The sequence below is a fragment of the Rhinolophus ferrumequinum genome, chromosome 2 (assembly GCF_004115265.2).
Source record: "Rhinolophus ferrumequinum isolate MPI-CBG mRhiFer1 chromosome 2, mRhiFer1_v1.p, whole genome shotgun sequence".
Lineage (NCBI taxonomy): Eukaryota > Metazoa > Chordata > Mammalia > Chiroptera > Rhinolophidae > Rhinolophus > Rhinolophus ferrumequinum.
This window is the reverse complement of record NC_046285.1, coordinates 106,725,513-106,746,521: the sequence shown is the minus strand read 5'-3', so window position 1 is coordinate 106,746,521 and position 21,009 is coordinate 106,725,513. Positions and strand designations below refer to the sequence as shown.

General features: G+C 48.1%; 1 protein-coding gene across 1 annotated transcript in view; it reads right to left on the bottom strand.

Moving 5' to 3' along the window:
* Positions 1-20,348, bottom strand: part of PKNOX1 (PBX/knotted 1 homeobox 1) — a 30,793-nt gene extending 10,445 nt beyond the window's left edge. Inside the window, 11 exon segments of the mRNA XM_033131556.1 lie at positions 853-929; positions 4,219-4,347; positions 7,072-7,169; positions 8,299-8,398; positions 13,235-13,299; positions 13,302-13,404; positions 15,069-15,240; positions 17,285-17,412; positions 18,518-18,625; positions 19,574-19,642; positions 19,838-20,348. Coding sequence (XP_032987447.1) covers positions 853-929; positions 4,219-4,347; positions 7,072-7,169; positions 8,299-8,398; positions 13,235-13,299; positions 13,302-13,404; positions 15,069-15,240; positions 17,285-17,412; positions 18,518-18,568 — 923 coding nt within the window. The 5' untranslated portion in view covers positions 18,569-18,625; positions 19,574-19,642; positions 19,838-20,348.
* Positions 20,349-21,009: the final 661 nt, after the last annotated feature.

The window sequence follows — 21,009 nt, the reverse complement described above, 5'->3', positions numbered from 1 at the left end:
GAGGCAGGATAACAGAACTATTTAGCCCAGTGCCAAAGCGTGCCTCCCGTATGTGTATCTGCGTAACTCGGGAGGCTTATCATTTATAGGGGGACTTCCCTGACCTTCAATTTTAAATTTTACCAGTTAAAATAAGATAACCATGTTTGCAAGTGGTAGAATTCGTGCTTCCTTTTCTTTTATGTGTGCCAATTTCATTAAGCTAAAATCATTTCCTACGTCTGAATCATAAGTAAATAAAAATGAAAGGAATGGCCATAGACACAATTAAGTGCTGAAGGGAAAAGCCATGGTCAGCGTCCAGGCGTCCTCAGTCATGGGTGCCACAGGTCTACACCAGGAGGTTTCCTTAATAAAGGAACACCGTCCTGGAAGGCTCCCTCTTAGCACCCTGGCCGTGGGGAAGGCCACACATGGGCGGCTGAGGGGTTGTCACCCCCAATCATAGCTGACGAAGGGACGCAGGCTTTGAAAGGTGGGAGGCTGCCGAGGGGCCACCAGAGGTCAGGATAGCTGATCTCGGCCATCCAGCACCCTTCTAGAGAAGCTCAGCCACGAACACATCCCATTGCTGACTGACCGTGGGGGCCTGGGGTTAGTAAGGCAACAGAGAACACATTCCTAATCAGGCACGTAGGGCGGACGCAGGCAAGAAGCCCACAGGGAGGTGCTGGTCATTCAACATGCAAGTTCAAAGTGTGTGCTGGTTTACTCTTCAGTGGCTTGCCACGGATTCCAGCCCTGACAAGTCTTGCTAGGTGAAAGAACTCATCTATGTGCAACCAGAAGTCACTATTTCCACGTGTTCTGTGAAGTGGACCAGCACAGTTCTGGAAAGCGAGCACGTCTTACCAGTTGTTCACTTGGAGTAGTGTCAAATTTGTCTGAGCAGCAATCTGTTTTTTCTCATCTTCTGTTGGGTAGGGATGCTAAAAATAAAAAGCGTCACCATGACTTCAGTTTTTAAAGAGGAACCGAGATTATCAGGTAAAACAGGCGTATAGTAGTCATTTGTCAATAACTGACAAGTATCCATGCTGCTTTTGGCGAAAACCTAAACTTTATAGTCTTGTGACTTTTAGAAATGCCCCAAACGGCATGAAGTCTTTCTCCCGCTGCCCGAGAGCGCCCGGGAGCTGCGGCGGCAGCTGGGGAAAGCACAGGCAGTGTGGCCAGAGTCAGGCTCCGACGGGGACAATGGGCCAGACCCGCCAACTGGGCTGTCACGTCCGGGCGCTGTCCGGGCACCTGAGACGGTCCAGGGTTTCGGTGTCTATTTACTGACGCATAACTCATGAACCATAAACTGCAATCCATTTAAAGTGGACAAATGGTTGAGTCTGACCCACGAAACCTCTGTCCCAGCGAGGCCAGCCCTGCACATTCTACAGTAACACCCTGATTCCTCACGAGCATGCTCTGAGACAGACACTGTCGTCACCTCAGTTTTACCGAGGAGGAAACCGAGGCACAGAGTTTATAAGCTCCCCCAACCTTACAACTGGTTAACAGGGGTGGCAGGAAAGGGCGGGCAGGCCGCTCCAGCCCGTCACTTGGGGTGACATGTCTCTATCACGGGTACCCATCAAGAAGACACAGACACTGGGATGGACTCGTGTCCTCTACAGCTTTCAGGGGCAGTCTTGCTAGGCTAACACGAGGCCTGGGTCGGGGTAAGGGGGGGCATCTGTTATATTCCTCTTCCTTTTACATATGATTAAAACATTTCACTTTAAAAAACAGAATTAAACCAGAAGGAAATCTCAGAATTCACAGAAGTACCGAAGGAAACTAATTTCTATCTATAGTAATAAACAATTTCTCCACAGCTGATTACTGCCCCTGTGTAGAAACCAGCAAGACATTTACTCTGAAACCTACACGCACCGACGTCTCTTATGTCAGACCAACCCGGACCCCAGAGCGTGAGGAAACAAAGTCAGGAGTGGGGTTACCTGGCCTTTATCTGACGAGGCCACTCAGGATGCTGGCAGTCACTGCCCGTGACAGTGATCACGGAACAGTGCCAAGCTGATCGCAGGAGCTTCTGTACCCTTGAACTCACTGGCAGTAACTCAGCTGATTCCACACACGAGCACAGGGCCCCGAGGTACAGGTTTTGGAAACAGAGACATTGCCATTGCCCTTTAAAAAGCTCATGAAATAAAGAGGGGGCAGGAAAGCTAAGTACACAAATGGGAAAACAAACAGAAAATCCCAAAATGCTGCCCTCGAGTGTCAGGAAAGCTACAGGGAGAGGACAGTATTTCAGAGCAACGAGGGCACAAGGAGATAGAAAATGCTTCTCAGGAGGAAAAGTGGTATTTTAACCGAGACTACTAGCAGGGTTACTGTTTTAGAAATTATTAAAACGTTAAAGGAAACGTAACGGGAAACTCCCCAATCCCACCACTGATTTGTGCATGTTCCAGTCATTACATTACAGGTTCCTTTACAGCTTGTAACAACCACAACATATTTAAAAGCACGTCTGCCCTACTGCTCACTTCCTTCCATCTACCTGAGGCTTCTGATGCTCGCAGCCCCATTTACCACGTTAACTAGTTGTATGATATTCCATCCAATTGATACGTTCTAATCCACACACCAACTCCTTTCTCCTTAGTAAACGAACACCACTGGACCATTTTATTCGTCAAATCTTTCACTGTCTGGTGAATCTTTTCAGGACAAATTTCTAGACGTGGCCACACTGTTCCCTGTCCAGACATATGACCAGCTCTGATGGCGGGAGCAGCTCCATGGACGACGGACAGCAGAGGAGGGAGAAGCTGGGGGCTCCTTCAGGGTCACCCCCTCAGGATTGCTCGGTGGCATCACCTGCCGATTCAAAGCCGGGAGCCAGTCTCCCCGGGTCCCTACTCCTCAGAGGAGCCCAATGCCAACTAGAGTATGGGGGGGCAAGCAACAGTGACAAGGCCAAACCCAGAGGGAGGCGTGATGGCTGAGCCAGCCTGTTGGGGCTCACACTCAGGGTGAGGATGGAGAAAGGCACCAAGGGACCAATGCAAGCTTTGGACGCAGGTGGCGGGCACCAAGAAAGGGTGAGGGCAGAGAAAGGGCCTGGGGAGACGGGGCCCCCCCGGACCCCTCAGCCGACAGCCACAGCACCGGGATGGAGACAAAGATGGGCTTGGAGAGGACGCGGCCAGCAGCCAAAGGCACGAGCGGATAACGAGGGCAGGGAGGAGAGGGGCACACTGGGGACGAGCCAGCCCCGCTCTCAGGGACAGCCTGGGGGCAAGGCTGCTGAAGGAGCAGGCGACCACATGTACACAGAGAAAACCTCAGGGAAGCGCTGGCTGGACAGCTGGTTCTCATGAACCGCGCACGGGGCAGCCTCCTGCTGGACTCCTTTGCCGTGTCCCCCGGACCTCAGGGATGGCCTCGGCACCTGTGCCCCCGCAGGCTCTTCCCACGGCCCCGACACGCCTGTCACGCAGCGGTGCCTGTCCCCGCCCGCTGCTCACAGCCGCCCTGGTCAGTGCTGACCCTGGCCGCTAGGCCGAATGGCGCTGCCCCTGAGGTCAGCAGCCTGAGGCCTGAGGGACTCAACTTGGTAGTGAGCTCATCTGCCCCGGTAAGTCCGCCAGCAGCTGTGTGCTCCCCGAGACAGGGCGTCCTCCCGGAGAGGACGGCCCGGACCCGCTGAGGAAGTGGGGCGCTCACACAGGGCGGGGGACAGCGCTGCTGCTGGCCAGCGCCACGTCAAGGTCAGCAGGCCGTCTGCAGCCCTGTCCACGCCCAGCGCCCCAGCTCCACCTCCGACCTTAGCACATCGTCCTTAAAATCCAACATAGGAAACAGCGCTCTTTTCTGAGGTTTTGCCCAAAAGCCTCGTCTTCCCCCTGCCCCCGACCTCCCTCAGCGGTCACCCCACGGGAGCCGCCCCCACGTACACGCAGACAGTTCACACAAGCCGAGGAGGGAGTCCTACACGCAGACAGTTCACACAAGCCGAGGGAGGGAGTCCTACACGCAGACAGTTCACACAAGCCGAGGGAGGGAGTCCCTGTTCACCAGGAGCCCCCTCATTTCAGGTTCTTGAAGCGACGTCCTCCATTTTTTGGTAACCCTCCCTCTGTCCCACGCTGAACCCAATATGGACAGTTAAAAAGATACAGATACTTAAACGCAGGCCTACTGGCCCAGACAGGTCCTGGAGGGCCTGGCTACCCGTGAAGTCGCCGCCCTTACCCCAATGTGCTGAAAGAGCCAGGACCTCATCACACTGGTGGCATGCTTCGGCAGGACCCCCCTCTTATTCTTCGAGGAGCCATCATCTTGATGCAAGATGCTCAGGTCTTGGTTTAACTGTAACTGAAGCTTTTAAACAATTGAAAAATCATGTTAGAAAGTACAGAAAATTATGATGCATCCCAGCAGTTCACGACCTCAGACGGAGCAAATAACCAAGGCCGCAGGGATAAATGACTGATTTCCAGCAGAGCCATAGACACTGGTGCGCCGTCAGGGCTAGTGTCTAGGCGACGGGTCCTTCCGCTTTGTAACTACTTCCCCTAGTATCTCAGCTGTGCAGAGCCCTCTTCCGGGGGGCAGATGCGATGGACACCAAGAAGGCCTGAGGCATGCACCCTCAGACAGGGGAGCCCCACGCCCTCTCTTCCACCACCTGTGCTCATCTCGCATCTCGCTTCCTCTAGAAATAGACTTGATAAAATCCGAGCTTCTAGTCTAAAAGAGATTTCAGGCAGCTCCTGAGAATGTCTTCAATATGAATAAGGGTTGTAGAAATAAGACTGCTGGGGAAAGGGGAGGGAGAGATCAACGAAATCTGACTCCCCTGGTTACTTCTCGTTTTCTCAAATAAATGTTTGTAAGTGGGTCTGTCCTAGAAGTATAATTAAAGATGCTTCTGTAGAAATGCCATAGGAAGAGAATCCAAACCCTGCCACTTCTGACAGATCGCTACTGGGTCAGAACGTGCCCCACAATGGCAGGGACTGGTGCTGGGGGCAGGCCGGACGGCATGGGACCAGTCCATGATGGCCCCCGCCACCCCCCACCGGTCCCCCCACCGCTCCCCACTGCCCCCTATGCCCCCACCGGCCCCCGCCACCCCCCACCGGCCCCCCACTGCCGCGGTTCACCCGTGATGCCAACCAGCAGAGTGACAACAGGAGTCATCGTCATCACCAACTTGCTTGATAAAACCAAGCCTGAGGCTTCTGACCCAACAACATAGCAGTTCTCACCGGTCAGCTACTCACCCTAATTACCGAAGCACAAGAACCCAAACTTTGGCCAAAAAGGAGGAAAAAGAGCCCAGAGCTGCCCACATAGCTATGACAGGATCGTTATTGTCACGGACAGGCGTTACAGCTTTGTAAGGACGCCCAGCTCTGGCAGGTCTAGTTACTCTCAGGGGCCCAGCTCCTTTCTCTGGCTTCCCAGCGCTGCCACTCTGGAGCAGTAACAACAGGGAGGACAGGCCAGGAGGACTAGGCCCCCGGAAGCCACTGCGGACCAGCGCAGACGCAGCTCACACGCCCAGGAAGCAAGGGCGTCATGCTCACCAGCCTGCCGAAGGGCTGCTGTTCTACTGAAATAATCCAAACTTGGTCTGTTTGTAATTTAAACCAGTAATCTTCGTAAGAAAACTCAGTTAAGTAGAAAACTTCCTTCTCCAACAACAGGACGAGTGAAGCTCTAATGGTGAGTAAGGCATCTCATGAAACTATTTCCCTCTCACAACAGCTCACTTTACTCCTGGGCAGCCCTGCAAACGGGGCCCTGCTTTATGTCCTCAGCGACTATAGATGAGAAGCTACGGGGACAGGAAGGCAGCTGGGGACCCAGGGACAGTGCAGGGGGCCTAGCCCCACCCCCACCGCTGTGTCCGAGGCCCGTGTGTGCCCAGGTGACCTCTGCTCGCCACCCCCCCAACCCCCTGTCGGTAGCCACTGCCCCACCCCAGCGACTTTGTCCAGTGAAACCTTTTCTGAAGTTAAAAGTAGAAAGCCCGGCTTCACACGCCAGCCCTCTCCTATCTGCTGTCTGAAGCAGGAAAACACCCGCAGCCCCAAAGTGGGATCCCAAAGTTGCTAATAAGGATACAGAAAACATCTATGCAGACCAAAGACAAGCAACTAACAGACAGAAAGAATCGATGCCCTCAAATAAGAACGTACAACAGAAACACTGTCGCTGATTTAAACGCAGCTACATGTGACGCGTGCATTTGTGTGTGTGTGTGTGTGTGTGTGTTGTGTGTGGTGTGTCCCCACAACTTAGAGGGTTCTGGCAGACCATCGAGTCTGTCTTATTTTCCCAAAGACTTAGGGTCCCTGAGCAGAGAGGGTAGGACCTTCCCAAGGTCACAATGTGTCATAGCATTTGCAGCTCTGTCACTTCTGCCTGCAAAGCTGTCCCCATGCTCTGGCAGCTGGTGTCCCCCAGCAGGTGGTGGGCTGTGGGGAGGACAGCAGATGAGCCTTCTTGGAGCAGGGCCCCACTGGGCAGTGAAGAGAGGGGAAGGGGAACCCTCTCTCAAGGGTCTCCCCAGGGTGTGGCAGGACCTCACCCAAGTGGCTGGGACACCATGAGAACCAGCCCTCCTCTGGCTTAGCAGGGGGCACAGCAGAAAAGTCAGAGGCCAAGCTCGGCCAACACACACCAGAGGTGCAGGCAGCTGGGTGTGGTCTGAAAAGCTGCTGTGGCCCCGCTGTGACACAGGGGGAGCCCGTCAACGCGGCCCCACATTTCCTGACATGGAGACAGCTACACAGTCCAACGCCAAACCAGACAACACTGGTTGCTTGAGGGGAGGTATAATGGACGGCTTTTTTTCTGCTTCTTTACACTTTTCTAAACTTCGCAACTTTTCTACAATAAAGGTGATGAAGAGTTAAAAAAAAAACCAAAACAGTGACATACAGATTAACTGAAGATGGCTACATGAAAGCAAATCTGAGACAAGTATCTTCACGCAGAGGGAACGGCTCACGTCTGGCTCGACCTGCGTCCCCATCTGTGCAACACCCCCCCCCCCCCCCCCCCTGAACTGTTCCAAAGGAAGGGCACACGCACCTGGGAGTTCTGGATCCTTATTGTACCAGGCGACAGCGCCTGTGTCACTACTTGACCTTGAGGAGTCACAACTGTGACAGGCTGATAAACTGTGCCACCTCGAAAAGGAAGAAAAAAATTAAATTACATTCAAATGTCAGTGATTTAAAAACCAATCTTCTCAATATACAATGGAAAGAATAAAATCTGTAGTTTGAGAAGCTTTTCACTTCATTTCAAATGACCAACACTTTGCTCGCCGACTTGCGCTCAGGCCCATGAGGGAGGCACTGTGCCCACGGGCAGCCCTGTGCCCCTTACAGGCAGGCAGGCGGCATAGGGCACGGTTGGCTCCGAGGTTTGCACCCCCTTCCTTCTGCTTGCCTCTGTTTTCTACTCTCCCCAGTTGCACGTATCAAAGGACCTGGCCAAAGGCATTAAATGGCAACTAACTACAGTTATTTTTTGGATGAAATGTGCTTTATTTCCCGGTGGAGGATTCCCTTTGTGCTGTCCTGTGGGGCTTTTTTGCGTAAATCTCTCCCGCTTCCTTATGTGCCTAGTCCCATTTTCATGGTGGTAGTGTGCCAGGGAATGCTCGAGTGTGTCCCCTTCCTGGGGTGGTTCTTATTACACAAGTAACACTGAGACTAAGATTGCGTTTTTATCTGCTTGTCATCAATTAAGGATGCAAGTTAAGATTTTCCAGGTGCTGCTAAGCGCACAATTAAAAAACGTTATTTGAAAATTGCAATTGGGTTTTGCTCTATAGTTCCCTCCCATATAAAACCTTGCTTCCCAGTATTTTTTGGTAGGGAAACACAATTTGCATCAAGTGTTTGTTACTGAACAAGAACAAGAAACAAGCACTCAGAGAGCTGTCGATGCTGGCACTCCTTTTAGGGAACTGTTTTGACTAAAAATTATACAGAGGGAGCTAGAAAATGTTTTTTCACGCATACATTTTAAGAAAGGAAAAATCTGTATTAAAATTGTAATAATATATACCGATAACAACAGATGAATACAAGTCACCTTTGATTTCTGCAATGACAAGAGGTGCTCAAGTGGTTACCATCAGCATCCAGACACTTCTGATGATGGTGAACTACTGCTTGAGCAACGCTGACCAGAGTGTCCATGTGTACATATGTTTGGCACCCCCGGTATTTATACACGTCTCTGTTCTACTATAAAGGACTTCTGTAAAAGCTCCAGGAAAAGGTGTCCCTTTTCCCATTGCCATACCTGCCACGGTTGCCATGGTTACGTTTCCCTGTTGCAGTGCGGAAGCTGGCACCACGATTCCCTGGGGGCTGAGGGTGCCTGTGATGGCACTTTGAATCTGCTGTAGGTCAGAAACAAACCAGGAAGGGATTCTTAGAAAACAGAACACCGTGTTTACAACTTCAAAACAAGCAGCTTAATGGCCTCAGAAGTAAAGGAAAGATGCTTGAGGCAAAGAGCACAGTCAGATGACAAGCCTTCCACAAAGCCCGCTTTGCGTACCTGGAAACCGAGAGATGCAAAGCTGGCTGAATATTAAACATGACGATCAGTACCGAGACATTAGCTTCAGTCTGGCTTCCAACATACTAACTTTCATCTCATGACATGTTAACCACACCTTACGGTCCTGGAGGTATGACTAAGAGACCAGAACTACCAATACCATCACACATCTTTCCGTTCGGTGTGGCTCAGACTCTTGATTTTCCAAGAACCGAAGCCTCCTGGACAGGATGAGCATTTTCAGAAGATGATGCCACAGGCTGGGGAGGTTCAGGGCGGTGCAGGGTCAGCCCCGCACCCACACAGCTCCACACTGCCCTACCCAGCACTGCGCCCATCTGAGCCCCGCCTCCCTGTGTGCTCGTGTGTGGAGTGCTGGGGCTGGGCCTGGCTTGCAGCACGCTCCATGCAAATGCTTGTAAACACCATGTCAAAGATTCTACTCATCGGAAGTTAGGTCATCACTGACTGTGATGGCTGGATTGGTGGTTGGCAAGGGAAGAGATCTCCGCACCTGGCATGTAGCATGGGCTCTGGCGCACGCAGGCACCCATGTATTTGAGCAGTAACATAGCATAAGGGCTTATCACCCAGAGACGACTACTCTGTGGGCTAGTAGTGAGCTTACAATGTGCAAGTGTAAGTGTTGGCAGGTACACGTAAAGTCTGCCACATCAACTTGGTCAAAGTAAAAGTAGAGCCATCCAAATTAATAATCCAAGCTCCCATATCAAGAACCTAGGTGGGTGGCCGGTTAGCTGAGTTGGCTAGAGCGTGGTGCTGGTAGCACCAAGGTTGCTGGTTCAATCCCAGCACGGCCACTGTGAGCTGTGCCCTCCAAAAAAAAAATAATAATAACCTAGAGAAAGAGGAACAAGATAAAACCAAAGCAAGCAAAAGGAAGGAAAAAATAAAGATCAAAGCAGATAACAATGAAACTAAAAAAACAACAGAAAAAAAAATCAATGAAAAAAAGCAGCATTCTTTGAAAAGATTGATACATTGATAAACCTCTAGTAAGACTAACAGAAAAGAAGACTAGTAAGACTAACAGGGAAGACAAACTACCAATATGAGGAATGAAATAGGAGAGATCACTACAGACCCCACAGACATCAAAAGGCAAAAAGGGAATACTTTGAACAACTTGACACACATAAATTTGACATTGTAGACAAAACCCAACATGAAGTAGATAAATATGACTAGCCCTATAACTATTAAGGAAACTGAATTCGTAATTAGAAACCTTCAAAAAGAAATCTCCAGGTCAAGGTACTGTCACTGAAGAATTCCATCAAACATGTAGAGAAAAATTAATACCAATTCTGATAATCTCTCCCAGAAAATGGAAGAACTATTCTCCAAATTGTTTTTGAAGCTTGTATTATCTTGACATCAAACCTAGACAAAGACTGTTCCAGAAAAGATAACTACAGGCCAATATCCCTCAATATAGACACAAAAATTGGTTCACAAAATATTGCCAAACAGAATTCAGGAATCCATACATATGAAAAGAATTATGTGCCCTGACCAAGCAGAGTTTATTCCAGGAATGCAAGTATTGTTCAATATTCAAAAAAAAAAAAAAAAATCAAGTAATGTAACTTACTAACAGGCAAAAGAAGAAAAATCACATAATCAGGGGCAGCTGGATGGCTCAGTGGTTAGAGCGCCAGCTCTAAACAACAGAGTTACCAGTTCGATTCCCACATGGGCCAGTGAGCTGCACCTTCCACAACTAGATTGAAGATGAGCTGCCACTGAGCTTCTGGAAGGGTGGCTGGATGGCTCAGTTGGTTAGAGCATGAGCTTTCAACAAGGTTGCAGGTTCAATTCCCACATGGAATGGTGGGCTGCGCCCCCTGCAGCTAAAGATTGAAAACGTCAACTGCACTTGGAGCTGAGCTGCGCCCTCCACAACTAGATTGAAGGACGGCAACTTGGAGCTGATGGGCCCTGGAGAAACACACTGTTCCCCAATATTCCCCAATAAAATGTAAAAAACAAAAGCACATAATCATATTAATCCATGCAGGGAAAGCATTTGAGAAAATTCAACATAATAAAAACTCTCAGAAAAATAATAGAGGGAACTTCACCTTGATAAAGGGCATCTAGGAAAAAAAATACCATTGAAATTAAATTAATAGTGAAAGCCAAACACTTTTCCCATAAGACTGGGAAAAAAGCAAAGGATGCCTGCCTGTCACCAATCCTATTCAGGATAGTACTGATGTTCTCGCTAATGCAATAAGGGAAGAAAAGGAATAAAAAGCATATAGATCAGAAGGAAGAACTAGAACTGTCCCTATTTGCAGATGACATGATTGAATAGGTAGAAAAATCCTAAAGAATCTATAAAAAGGACCTTCTAGAACCAATAAGTGAGTTTAACAGGGTCATAGGATACAAGAAAAACATTAAAAATCAAGTGTGTTTCTGTGGCAGCTGGATGGCTCAGTTGGTTAGAGCGCGAGCTCTCAACAACAAGGTTGCCAGTTCAATTCCCACATGGGATGGTGGGCTGCGCCCCCCGCAACTAAGACTGAACTTGGGCTGAGCTGTGCCCTCCACAACTAGATTGAAGGACAACGATTTGACTTGGAGCTGATGGGCTCCGGAGATACACACTGTTCCCCAATATTCCCTAAATAAATAAATAAAAATCAAGTGTGTTTCTATATACTGGCAAAGTTAATACCACTTACAATTGCTCAAAAAATGAAATACTTGGGTATAATGCAAACCACATGTGTAAAACTTATATGTTGAAAACTGTAAAACTCTAATGAAAGAAATCATAGAATAAATAAACAGTTGTAAATAAACATACCATATTTGTGAACTGGAAGAGTTAACATAGTAAAAGATTGTCAAGTCTCCCCAAAATAATATATAGGTTTAATGAATTCCTACCAAAATCTTGCTAACTTTTTTTTAGAATAGACAAGATTATTCTAAAAGTTACATGAAAAGGCAAAGGAATTAGAAATAGCTAAAATATTTTGAAAAAAATAAAGTGGGAGGAATCAGCCTATCCATTTTGAAATTTATTACACAGCTACAGTAATCAAGACTATATGGTATAAATACATAGATCAATGAAACAGAACAAAGGACACAGAAATAGACCCTATAAATATGCCCAACTACCTTGTGACAAGGTACGAAAGCAGTTTAATGAAGGACAGCCTTTTAAACAAACGATGCTGGAGCAAGTGGCCTCCAGAGGCACACAAATGAACCTAAGCCTAAACCCTCACACTTTATACAAACGTTAACTCACAATGAGTCATGGATTTAAAAATGTAAAACATAAAACTTTCAGAAAAAAAGTAAGAAAAGTTTGGGGACCTAGAGCTAGGCAAAGAGCTCTTATATTTGATACGGAAAGCATGACTCATCAAAGGAAAAGTTAATAAACAGGATTGTCAATATTTAAAAATGTTGAATAGAGTCTAGAAATAAATCCTCACTGATACGAACATTTAATGTACAACAAAGGAGGCAAGGGTAAAGAATGGGGTAAACACAGTCTCTTCAATAAACGGTACTGGGAAAACTGAACAGATACATGCAAAACGATGACATTGGGCCACTTTCTTACACCATCAACAAAAATAAACTCAAAATGGATTAAAGACTTATATGTAAGACCCGAAACCATAAAATCCCTAGAAGCAAACATAGGCAGTAAATCTCTGACATCACTTTTAGCAATATCTTTTTGGATCTGTCTCCTCAGGCAAAGGAAACAAAAGAAAAAATAAACAAATGGGATGACATCAAACTAAAACCTTTTTGCAAAGCGAAGGAAACCATCAACAAAATGAAAAGACGACCTACTAAATGGGAGAAGATAGTAATTAGAAATGGGCAAAAAACACGAGCAGACATTCTATCCAAGGGGATGTGCAGATGGCAAATAAGCCCATGAAAAGATGGCCAGTATCATTAGCCATCAGGCAGACGCAAACTACCCCCACGACGAAATGTGACTACACAGGACCAGAACGGCTAAAATGTAACAGTAGTTCAACAGGAAGGAACCTTGAGGACATTACAAAGAGTGAAGAAGCCAAACACAAAAGGACAAATGTGGTATGATGTCCCTCAGATATGGTCTCTAGTCGTCAAATCCAAAGAGACAGACAGTCAATGGTGGTGCCAGGGGTTGGGGAGGGGAAATGGGGAGCCAGTGTTTTATTTGGGAAGATGGAAAGTTCTGGAGATAGATGGTTGGTGATGGCTGCACAACAGTGTGAATGTGCTTATAACCACTGAATGGGTGCACTTAAAAACAGTTAGGATGGTAAATTTTATGATATGAGCATATTACCACAATTTTTAAAAATATATGCTAAAAAAAGAAAAAAAGCGAGAAATGGCTGGAACTTATTTTCCAGAAACATGGGGTCCAGGGCACAGATCGGGGCCTCACTGCATTCAGTACACAAAGCCAGGGGAGCTGTCTGTCTGTCTGTCTGTCTGGAGAGATCTCTCCCAGCCCGGGCCAAGGTCAGAGATCAGGAGGACCCTTGAGCAGGACAGCCATGAAGGCAGCCCGCGACACTGCTGAAAGGGTTGGTGGCCTTGGGAACCAACCCCTTCCACCCTCGCCGGTGTTACAATGACCAGGAAGTAGAGCGGGACCAAACATAAATACCTGGGACTGGACAGGGGAGTACGGGCTTCCAGGTTCTCCACTCAGGAGAGTCTCACTGTTCATTTCGTTTTTAGACAAGCAATGTATCGACTGCAGAAATCTTTGCAGAGTTCATTAACCTTTTCCAGCTCAAGAAGATGAATACGCAAAACCTGGATTGCTTTTACCATCTAGAAGCAGAGAAAATGAAGACTTTCAGACGAGAAAAAGGCAGCATCGAGTTAAGTTACAATGATCACCATATAACAACAGTTCTTAGTCATCAGCCTGAACACTGTGCAGCCACTGCCATCTGTGCTGCCAGTAACAGAAGTGGAATAACATCAGACATCACACAAAATGGCAAATCATTCCAGCCCCCCGACCCGTGGTTTGGCATTTCGACTCCATCTGCTATGCAGACAAGAGGGACATTTCCGATGCCGACCTCGGCAAGTCCAGTGCCAGGACCAGCCAGGCCTCAGCCAGCCTCACCGACTCGCATCTACCCCTCACTCTGCTCCTGGTTCTTCCTCCATGAACGAGGATGAATCTGTACCCACCTCACGGCAGGTCTTAACTTCGATGAAGTTCATCTTATCACCTCTGCCTTTTATGGACATGCTTTTGCTGTCAAGCCTAAGAACCCTTTGCCTAGGCCTAGATTAGCCCTAGACATTGAAGATTTTCTCCTACGATTTTTCTCAGTGTTATAGTTTTACATGAAGTCACTGTGTCTGGGTAATTTGTCCCACAGCAGTAGATAACTGACAGTGATAACCTGCCTGCAAATCCACAACCCAAAGCTCAGGTCCTTCCCGTGACCTTGGTGTGTGACAATTACCACGAATCTGTGGGATGAACCACTGGTAACAAGCATCAAGCTTTGCTGTGACAGCAGTCAGCAGAGCCTTGTCCCTGCCAGCCTGGGACCACTCTGGCCGCTCTCGCTCCTGCTCCCCACTCACTGACAGCAGAGAGAGCTTCTGATCCTCAGCCCAAAGGGGCAGGCGCTGTTAGCCCCATTCAAAGATGAGGAAACAGACTCCAAGTTAGATAACTCACCTATCAAATCTGTAAGGGCTGAATATGTAATAACACATTTTTAAAAAGTAACTAAGACCTGGACAATGTATTCAGGAAAGGTCCCTAGACCCCAGCCTGCTGAGAAGGGCCCTGATGGGGTTTGCTTTGGAAGCCGGCAGGCTCTCGCAGAAACCCAGTGCAGGTGCGTGCCCCAGACCCGGCTGACCGTGCTCCAGCAGACGGAGAGGCACCACTCCTGGGGGTTCAGCAGTGATGTTAACTCCACAGAGAACCCTGAACCTTAGAGCCCGGGACCAGGAGGAGGCACTCACAGAAGGACCTCGGAGGCAGTGGGGGCCTCATGCCCTTCGGTAAGCCTGTCCCTGCTGTGTGCCCGTGGGCCTCTCCGTCTCATAAGCTTGTCACCCCCACAAATCAGTGTGAACCTCCACACAGAGCTGTCCTGGAAAACCGTCATGGGTCCATGATCGGGGAAAGCCAGGTGCTGAAGCTGGGCAGACATGCTGCCTGAGAAGGAAAGCAGGGGAGCACACCAGCCCTAAGACACCTGTACCAACGTTTAGGGGAGAAGTGAACCCCCGTCCACGAGGACACAGGCTCAAACCAGCTTCTCTGGTTATCACAGCAAAGGGCAACTAGAGAAGGCCAGAAGCCATTTCTCACACACACGCTAAAGGAAGTCAGTTCATGAACTGGACGGTTCTCCCCTAAACGGTCTGCAGCTCTAACCGGAAGTTTAAAATTTGTTGAACAGAATTTAAGTTCAGAAGAAATAAAAAATAAAAAATAAAACACTTATTTTACTCACTAAATTGTCAGTTTCCGGGTCTTCACAAAAGAAGGGTTTTCCTTCCTTCTCCTGCTTCCTTACAAAATTTTCAATATCCACATCGAAACTGGCAGAAGTTGTGCCTTCTGAGCCCTGCGTGGATTGTTCACATTTTTCAAACAACAAAGCTAATAATGGAAATAGTGGATGCCTGGGGGAAAGAAAACCAGAAAACACGGACATTGTACATTTGCACGAGAATGTTTTGGGATGTATGTACGTGGGGTTATTGAGATGTAATTCAGTCCAAGTGTACAGTTCAATGGCTTTTAGCACACCCACAGTCAGTGTGAGAACACTGTCATCACCCCAGAAGAAACCAGGCGCCCTGAGCAGTCACTCTCCACGTTAGCCCCAAGCCCCAGCCCCAGGCCACCACGAATCTGCTTTCTGTCTCTACAGATTTGCCGTTAGAATGGGACATTTCATATAACCGAAATCATACAACATGTGGCCTTTCGTGTCTGGCTTCTTTCACTTAGCATGATGTTTTCAAGGCTCATCAATGCTGTAACAATCATCAACCTCATTCCTTTTTATGGACGAATAATATTCCACTGTATGGATATACCAGTATTACAGTTTTAAATCCTACATTTAAGTCTATAATACGTTTTGAGTATTTTTAAAAAAAACTTTTATTTACTTTAAGAATAAGTTTTTCCAGGACCTATCAGCTCCAAGTCAAGTAGTTGTTTCAATCTAGTTGTGGAGGGCGCAGCTCACAGTGGCCCATATGGGGATAGAACTTGCAACCTTGTTGTTAAGAGCACTGCGCTCTAACCAGCTGAGTTAACCAGCCGCCCCTTGAGGACATTTTTGTATAAAATGTGAGAGTAGGTCAAGGCTCTTTTTTCTGCCTGTAGATGTCTGATTGTTCCACCACCATTTGTCAGCAAGTCTACCTTTTCTCCACTGAAGTGTTTCTGTACCTCTGCCAAAGGTCAAATGAATGACATTTGTGTAGATTTATTTCTGGGCTCTATCTGTGGCATTGATCCACATGTCTAACCGTTTAATAATATCACAATGTCTTAATTACTGTAAGACAGAGATCCTTAAAATCAAATAGGCTGATTCCTTCAACTTTTATTCGTTTTCAAAATTGTTTTAGCTGATCTAGCTCTTTTGACTTCCACACAAAATTTAGAATTAACTTGTATATATGACAAAAATATCCTGCTAAAACTTAATTAGAACTACATTAAGTCTGTACAGGAGGATTCTAGGAGAACTGCCGTCTTCACTATGTTAGTCTTCCAATTCATGAACATGGTATGTCCTGCCATGTATTTAGGTTTACTGTCATTGCTTGCAGCAGCATTTTATAATTTTCAACATAAAGGTTCTGCATGTGTTTTGTGAGGTTTACACTTACATTTTTTTTGGAGCTCTTATAAATGTATTTTCTTTTTATTTCAGTTTCCAATTGTATGTTACTGGTATAGAAACAGAATTTGTTTCTGTGTGTTGCACTTGTAACCTGTGACCTTATTAAAGTCACTTATTTAGTCCTGGAAGTTTTCTGGTAGCTACTGGCATCTTCTATGCAGACAATCATGTTTTCTGTACATAGAGCCAGTTCTGTTTCTGTTATTGAGCTCTGAATAGTGAACTAGTCTTGCATTCCCGGGATAAACTCCCTTGGTCACTACAGACCATGTTTCCCCAAAAATAAGACCTAGCTGGACAATCAGCTCTAATGCATCTTTAAGCAAAAATTAATATAAGACCCGGTCCTACTATTTTTTGTTGTTGGATTCAATTTGCTAATATTTTTATGTCTAGATTCATGAGGGATAGTTATCCATACTTTCGTTTGTATGGCTTTGTTATCAGTGATGCTCTGTTTGTAAAATGAATTGGGAGGCATTCCCTCATCTCTTTTCTGTAAGAGATTGTATAGACTTGCTGCTTTTTACTTCTTTATAATTTTGGTAAAATTCTCCAGAAAAAAAAACTACCTGGGCCTGAAGATTATCTTTTGTAAGGTCAACTGAAATGCAGATTTATATTCCAAAACTTTTTAAAAAAGACATTAGGAATAACATCTTAAACTGGGAAAGTCTTCAGCATGGGAGTTACCACATCACACCTCACCACGCTGCCTCGCTAGCAGCTCTAATGCCGCGTTTAACAACGTTTTCTGCTCTTGCGATTCCTCCGAAACCGCACAGGGTTTACGACTCCGTTACCTATAAATGGCCTGTTTGTCTGCATCCATGGGCGTCTGGGACCCCACAGGCGGGGGGCTCACTCCTTCCACATCCGGTTCAGAGCAGTTGGGGTCTTGCTCCGTTTTTAACTCTGTTACTACTTGCATCTGTGAAAGGAGGAGGAGAATTTGTTACTGAACAGGAAACAAACTGCTACTAAGTATTCCATTCTCAAACAGGACGACAGTGGCGACGGCCACGGCCATCTCCCCAACTGGCAACGATACAAACACTGCCACCCACAAGCTCCTTGGAATTTCATGTTTATGAAATGGCTCAAACAGAGATCAAATTTCCAAACCACTTAAACACGAGGATTGACACCTGTGAAATGCTTATGATTTTCCAAATCACACTTACTGTCCACCGCTGAAGGGAACCGGGACATACGCAATGTGGCTGCCTGTCTCTACTTTATCACACCACACTGATGACACGACAAGAAGACAAGTGTAAGCAAGCAGCCCAAGCCCTTCTTATCTTACCACAAGCCACTCAGACCCAATATGCTACGTGCGCGACAGGGCTGAAATGCTCCCATCCACCCTTAAACTTCGGGAATACAGAATCATAAAGCTTTTTTAAATCACTGTATTCAGAAAGCAAAGACCAGCTGTGTTTAAAGAAACAGTATTAAACATAAAAGGAAGTCTTCAAGATGTTATCATTCGAATTGCTTTAAACTAGCTATGTTATTTGTAAGTTAGGTAAAAAGTATTTAAATCCTTAAACATAAAGAATTCTGTTTACAAAAAAAAACAAAACCGCTGCAGTAAACTTGCAATTACCCATGAGCAGATTATCCCCCACCTGCCGTTCCCAGCTGCCATGCCTCTGGCCCTCGAGGGAGCAGCATGTTGGGGGGGGATCCCCAGGCGATACGAGAGCCTGCTGTGGCCCTGCCATGAGCCCCCCTGACACCCAGGGCTGTGGGAGGCCGAGGAAAGTCCTGCAGGCCTGCACTCGGGCCTTGGGAAAGTCCCAAGAAAATATGATTTGGGGTAGGCAAAAACTACTGGCAATCTGGGTATCACTGAGGAAATAATGTGAACAATTGTACAGCTGAGCCTTCTGAGAGCAGCAACATACAGTAGATACTTTAGCATAACGCACTAAAACTGAACCTGGAACCTCACGGAAGTGAATTATTACTATACGAGCACCAGGACGACGGATGGTAACGAAAGTGCAGAATAAAACTCCAGCTCTCACTTGTTGCCCATCTGGATAGCTGTCTATGCTTAACGTCTGTGTTGCCATCATGGTTAATGAGTTTTATTATAAAGCATCAAATCATCTTGACTCAAAAGCAAGTGGTGTCTGCAAAACAAGCAGAAAAGCATGAGTTAATCATTGTAGTGCAGTTTTTGGCCCCCTAACACCCAGTATCCATATAATTTTTTAAATACGTATTTTTACACGGAGAGAAAAACCCATCCTAATGGTGCTACCGGCCAAATCCACTCGGCATCCCCCACCTACTCGGCGACCGCGGGTTTGTTCTTGCACCCGGGCCTCATGTGCTGTCACATTCTCCAGCCATTTGGATTTATTCATTCACTCCCCCGACAAGTGTCTCATGCGCGTCCACACACGCAGGACACCGTTCTGGGGGGGCCTGCTTTCCCGGCAGACAGGCCAGGAGGAGTGGGACCATAAACAAGAGGAAAGTCAGAGAGTGACGGGCTCCCCTGCTGGGGGACAGTGGCCCCTGGCTGTGAGACCTCAAGGACGTGACCCAAGGACTGCTGGGACCGGGAGACTGGACCTTCAGCAGGAGACAGAGACCTGCCCCAGGAAGGAGCGGGCACCCTTTTAGCATGTCTATGTAATACAAAGATGGGAACCATGGCTTGTTTACCTGTCAACACACAAACAGGTAAATGTCGGAAGGTGATGAAAGGAGGGAACCAGGCGAGGACAGAGAATGACTCAGGGAGACACTGTGACACCTGAGGCAGAAGAGCCGGCAGTGCCAGCTGCGTGGCTGAGCAGAGGGGTGGAGGGGGGTAGGGTGAGGGCCCGGGAGACATGGGACCAGGTCACACAGACTCTCATGGGCCACAGTGAGCACTGGGGGTGTTCCTGGGAGGGTGCAAGCAGAAGCGTCACATGGCTCATGCCTGAGGAGGGTCCCTGTGGTTGTGCAAAGGGCCGGCTACGTGACTGGGGCGCACGCAGAGGCAGCGGTCGTGTGACGAGGGGAGCCAGGAGCACAGGGCTTGCAGATGGCCTGGGCGGGTGAGGGAGCGGGCTCAGGGTTCCCACCTGAGCCACTGGCAGTGCAGAGCCACATGTCCCGGCGAGAGGCAGACAGTGAGGAGCCCGTCCTGTGGCCTGGGAGGAGAAAGCAAGAGTCAGGACATTTTCGGTATAAGAGCTTCTCCGAAATCCAAGAGGGAATTGAGCCAATGAGTCTGGTCCAAAAATACACATTCAGTAATCATCAGGGGATGGTTAGTACATGTAGAGGGGCGAACTGTGTCCCCCAAGATATGCCCAAGTCCTAACCCCAGTCCCTGTGAACGGGACCTTATCTGGAACAGGGTCTTCACAGATGTAATTATTACGGATCTCGGGATGAGCTCTTCCTGGAGGGCGGGAGGTCCTGGAGCCCGTGACTGGTGTCCTCTCAGAGCACGGAGAGGAAGACCTGACAGAGGGGGGACGGCTGTGAATCAGGCTGACTGGGGCATGCTCAGAGCCAGCAGGTGGCAGAAGGCTTGAGCCTCCAGAGTGAGCGTGGTCCCCACACCAGGTGTGGCCACTGGGACCCGAGAGAATCTATTCCTGTTGTGCCTGTCCGCCCAGGGACTGGCACTTGCTTACGGCAGCCCCAAGACCCTAAAGCAGTCGGCAAAGCCACCAGACTGGGGAGACCACCCAAGAAGAGAGAGGAAGTGGGCCGTGCAAGAAGGCTGGGAAGACGGGGACCCACACAGAATGAGGGGCAGCCAGCGGGACAGGAGTAGGAAGAAGCAAGTGATGCCACCCATGCCAAGGGAGGAGAAGGACAGAGGGGGAGTGTCAGCCATGTTCAGGCAGCTGAGGGTGCAGGAGGAGAAAGGCTGAGCCGGCCGGGAGGGGAGAGGAAAGCCTGCCCGGGGCGGGCGGCGGGAGAGAACTGGTGTCACATGTAAGTGTGAACAAAACCACCCCCATCTCCGTGTCCTTTCCCCGCTGTGACTTTGACCAACCCCACCGTCCTTAGTAAGCTTATCAAGTGATGATCTCTGTCCCCTAAACCGTAACCTAAGTACTTCTGTTAGTAATGGTGGGGGTGACAACCAAGATGAATATCCCACTGGTGACACTCGTCAGGCCAGCAGGAGGTAGGCCCCTGCTGCTACGGCATTCTTTGTCCTTTGTCTAGTCAATCCTTAGTACCTAAGTCATATGACAAAAACAGTACCGTAACAGTCGTCCTGGGGAGGGAATAATTTGTGCAGAACTGATGGTTCTGCTCTGGCGGATCTTCCCACAGGTAGACTACCCCGTTCTGAATTCTGTTATATTCTGTGCAGTTGCCTGCTTCGTCCTTCGGTCTGAGAGTACCTGCTCCCTATGGTGTCCGTTGCACCTTTGCCCCACATGGGACAGCAGGACTCGGCAACCGCTGTGCTGGGAAGGAGCTCACGTACAGTCATGACGTTGCTTTCTGTCCCCGGAACCCCCAATCTTGACAGCGGGCCCACACACCTGCA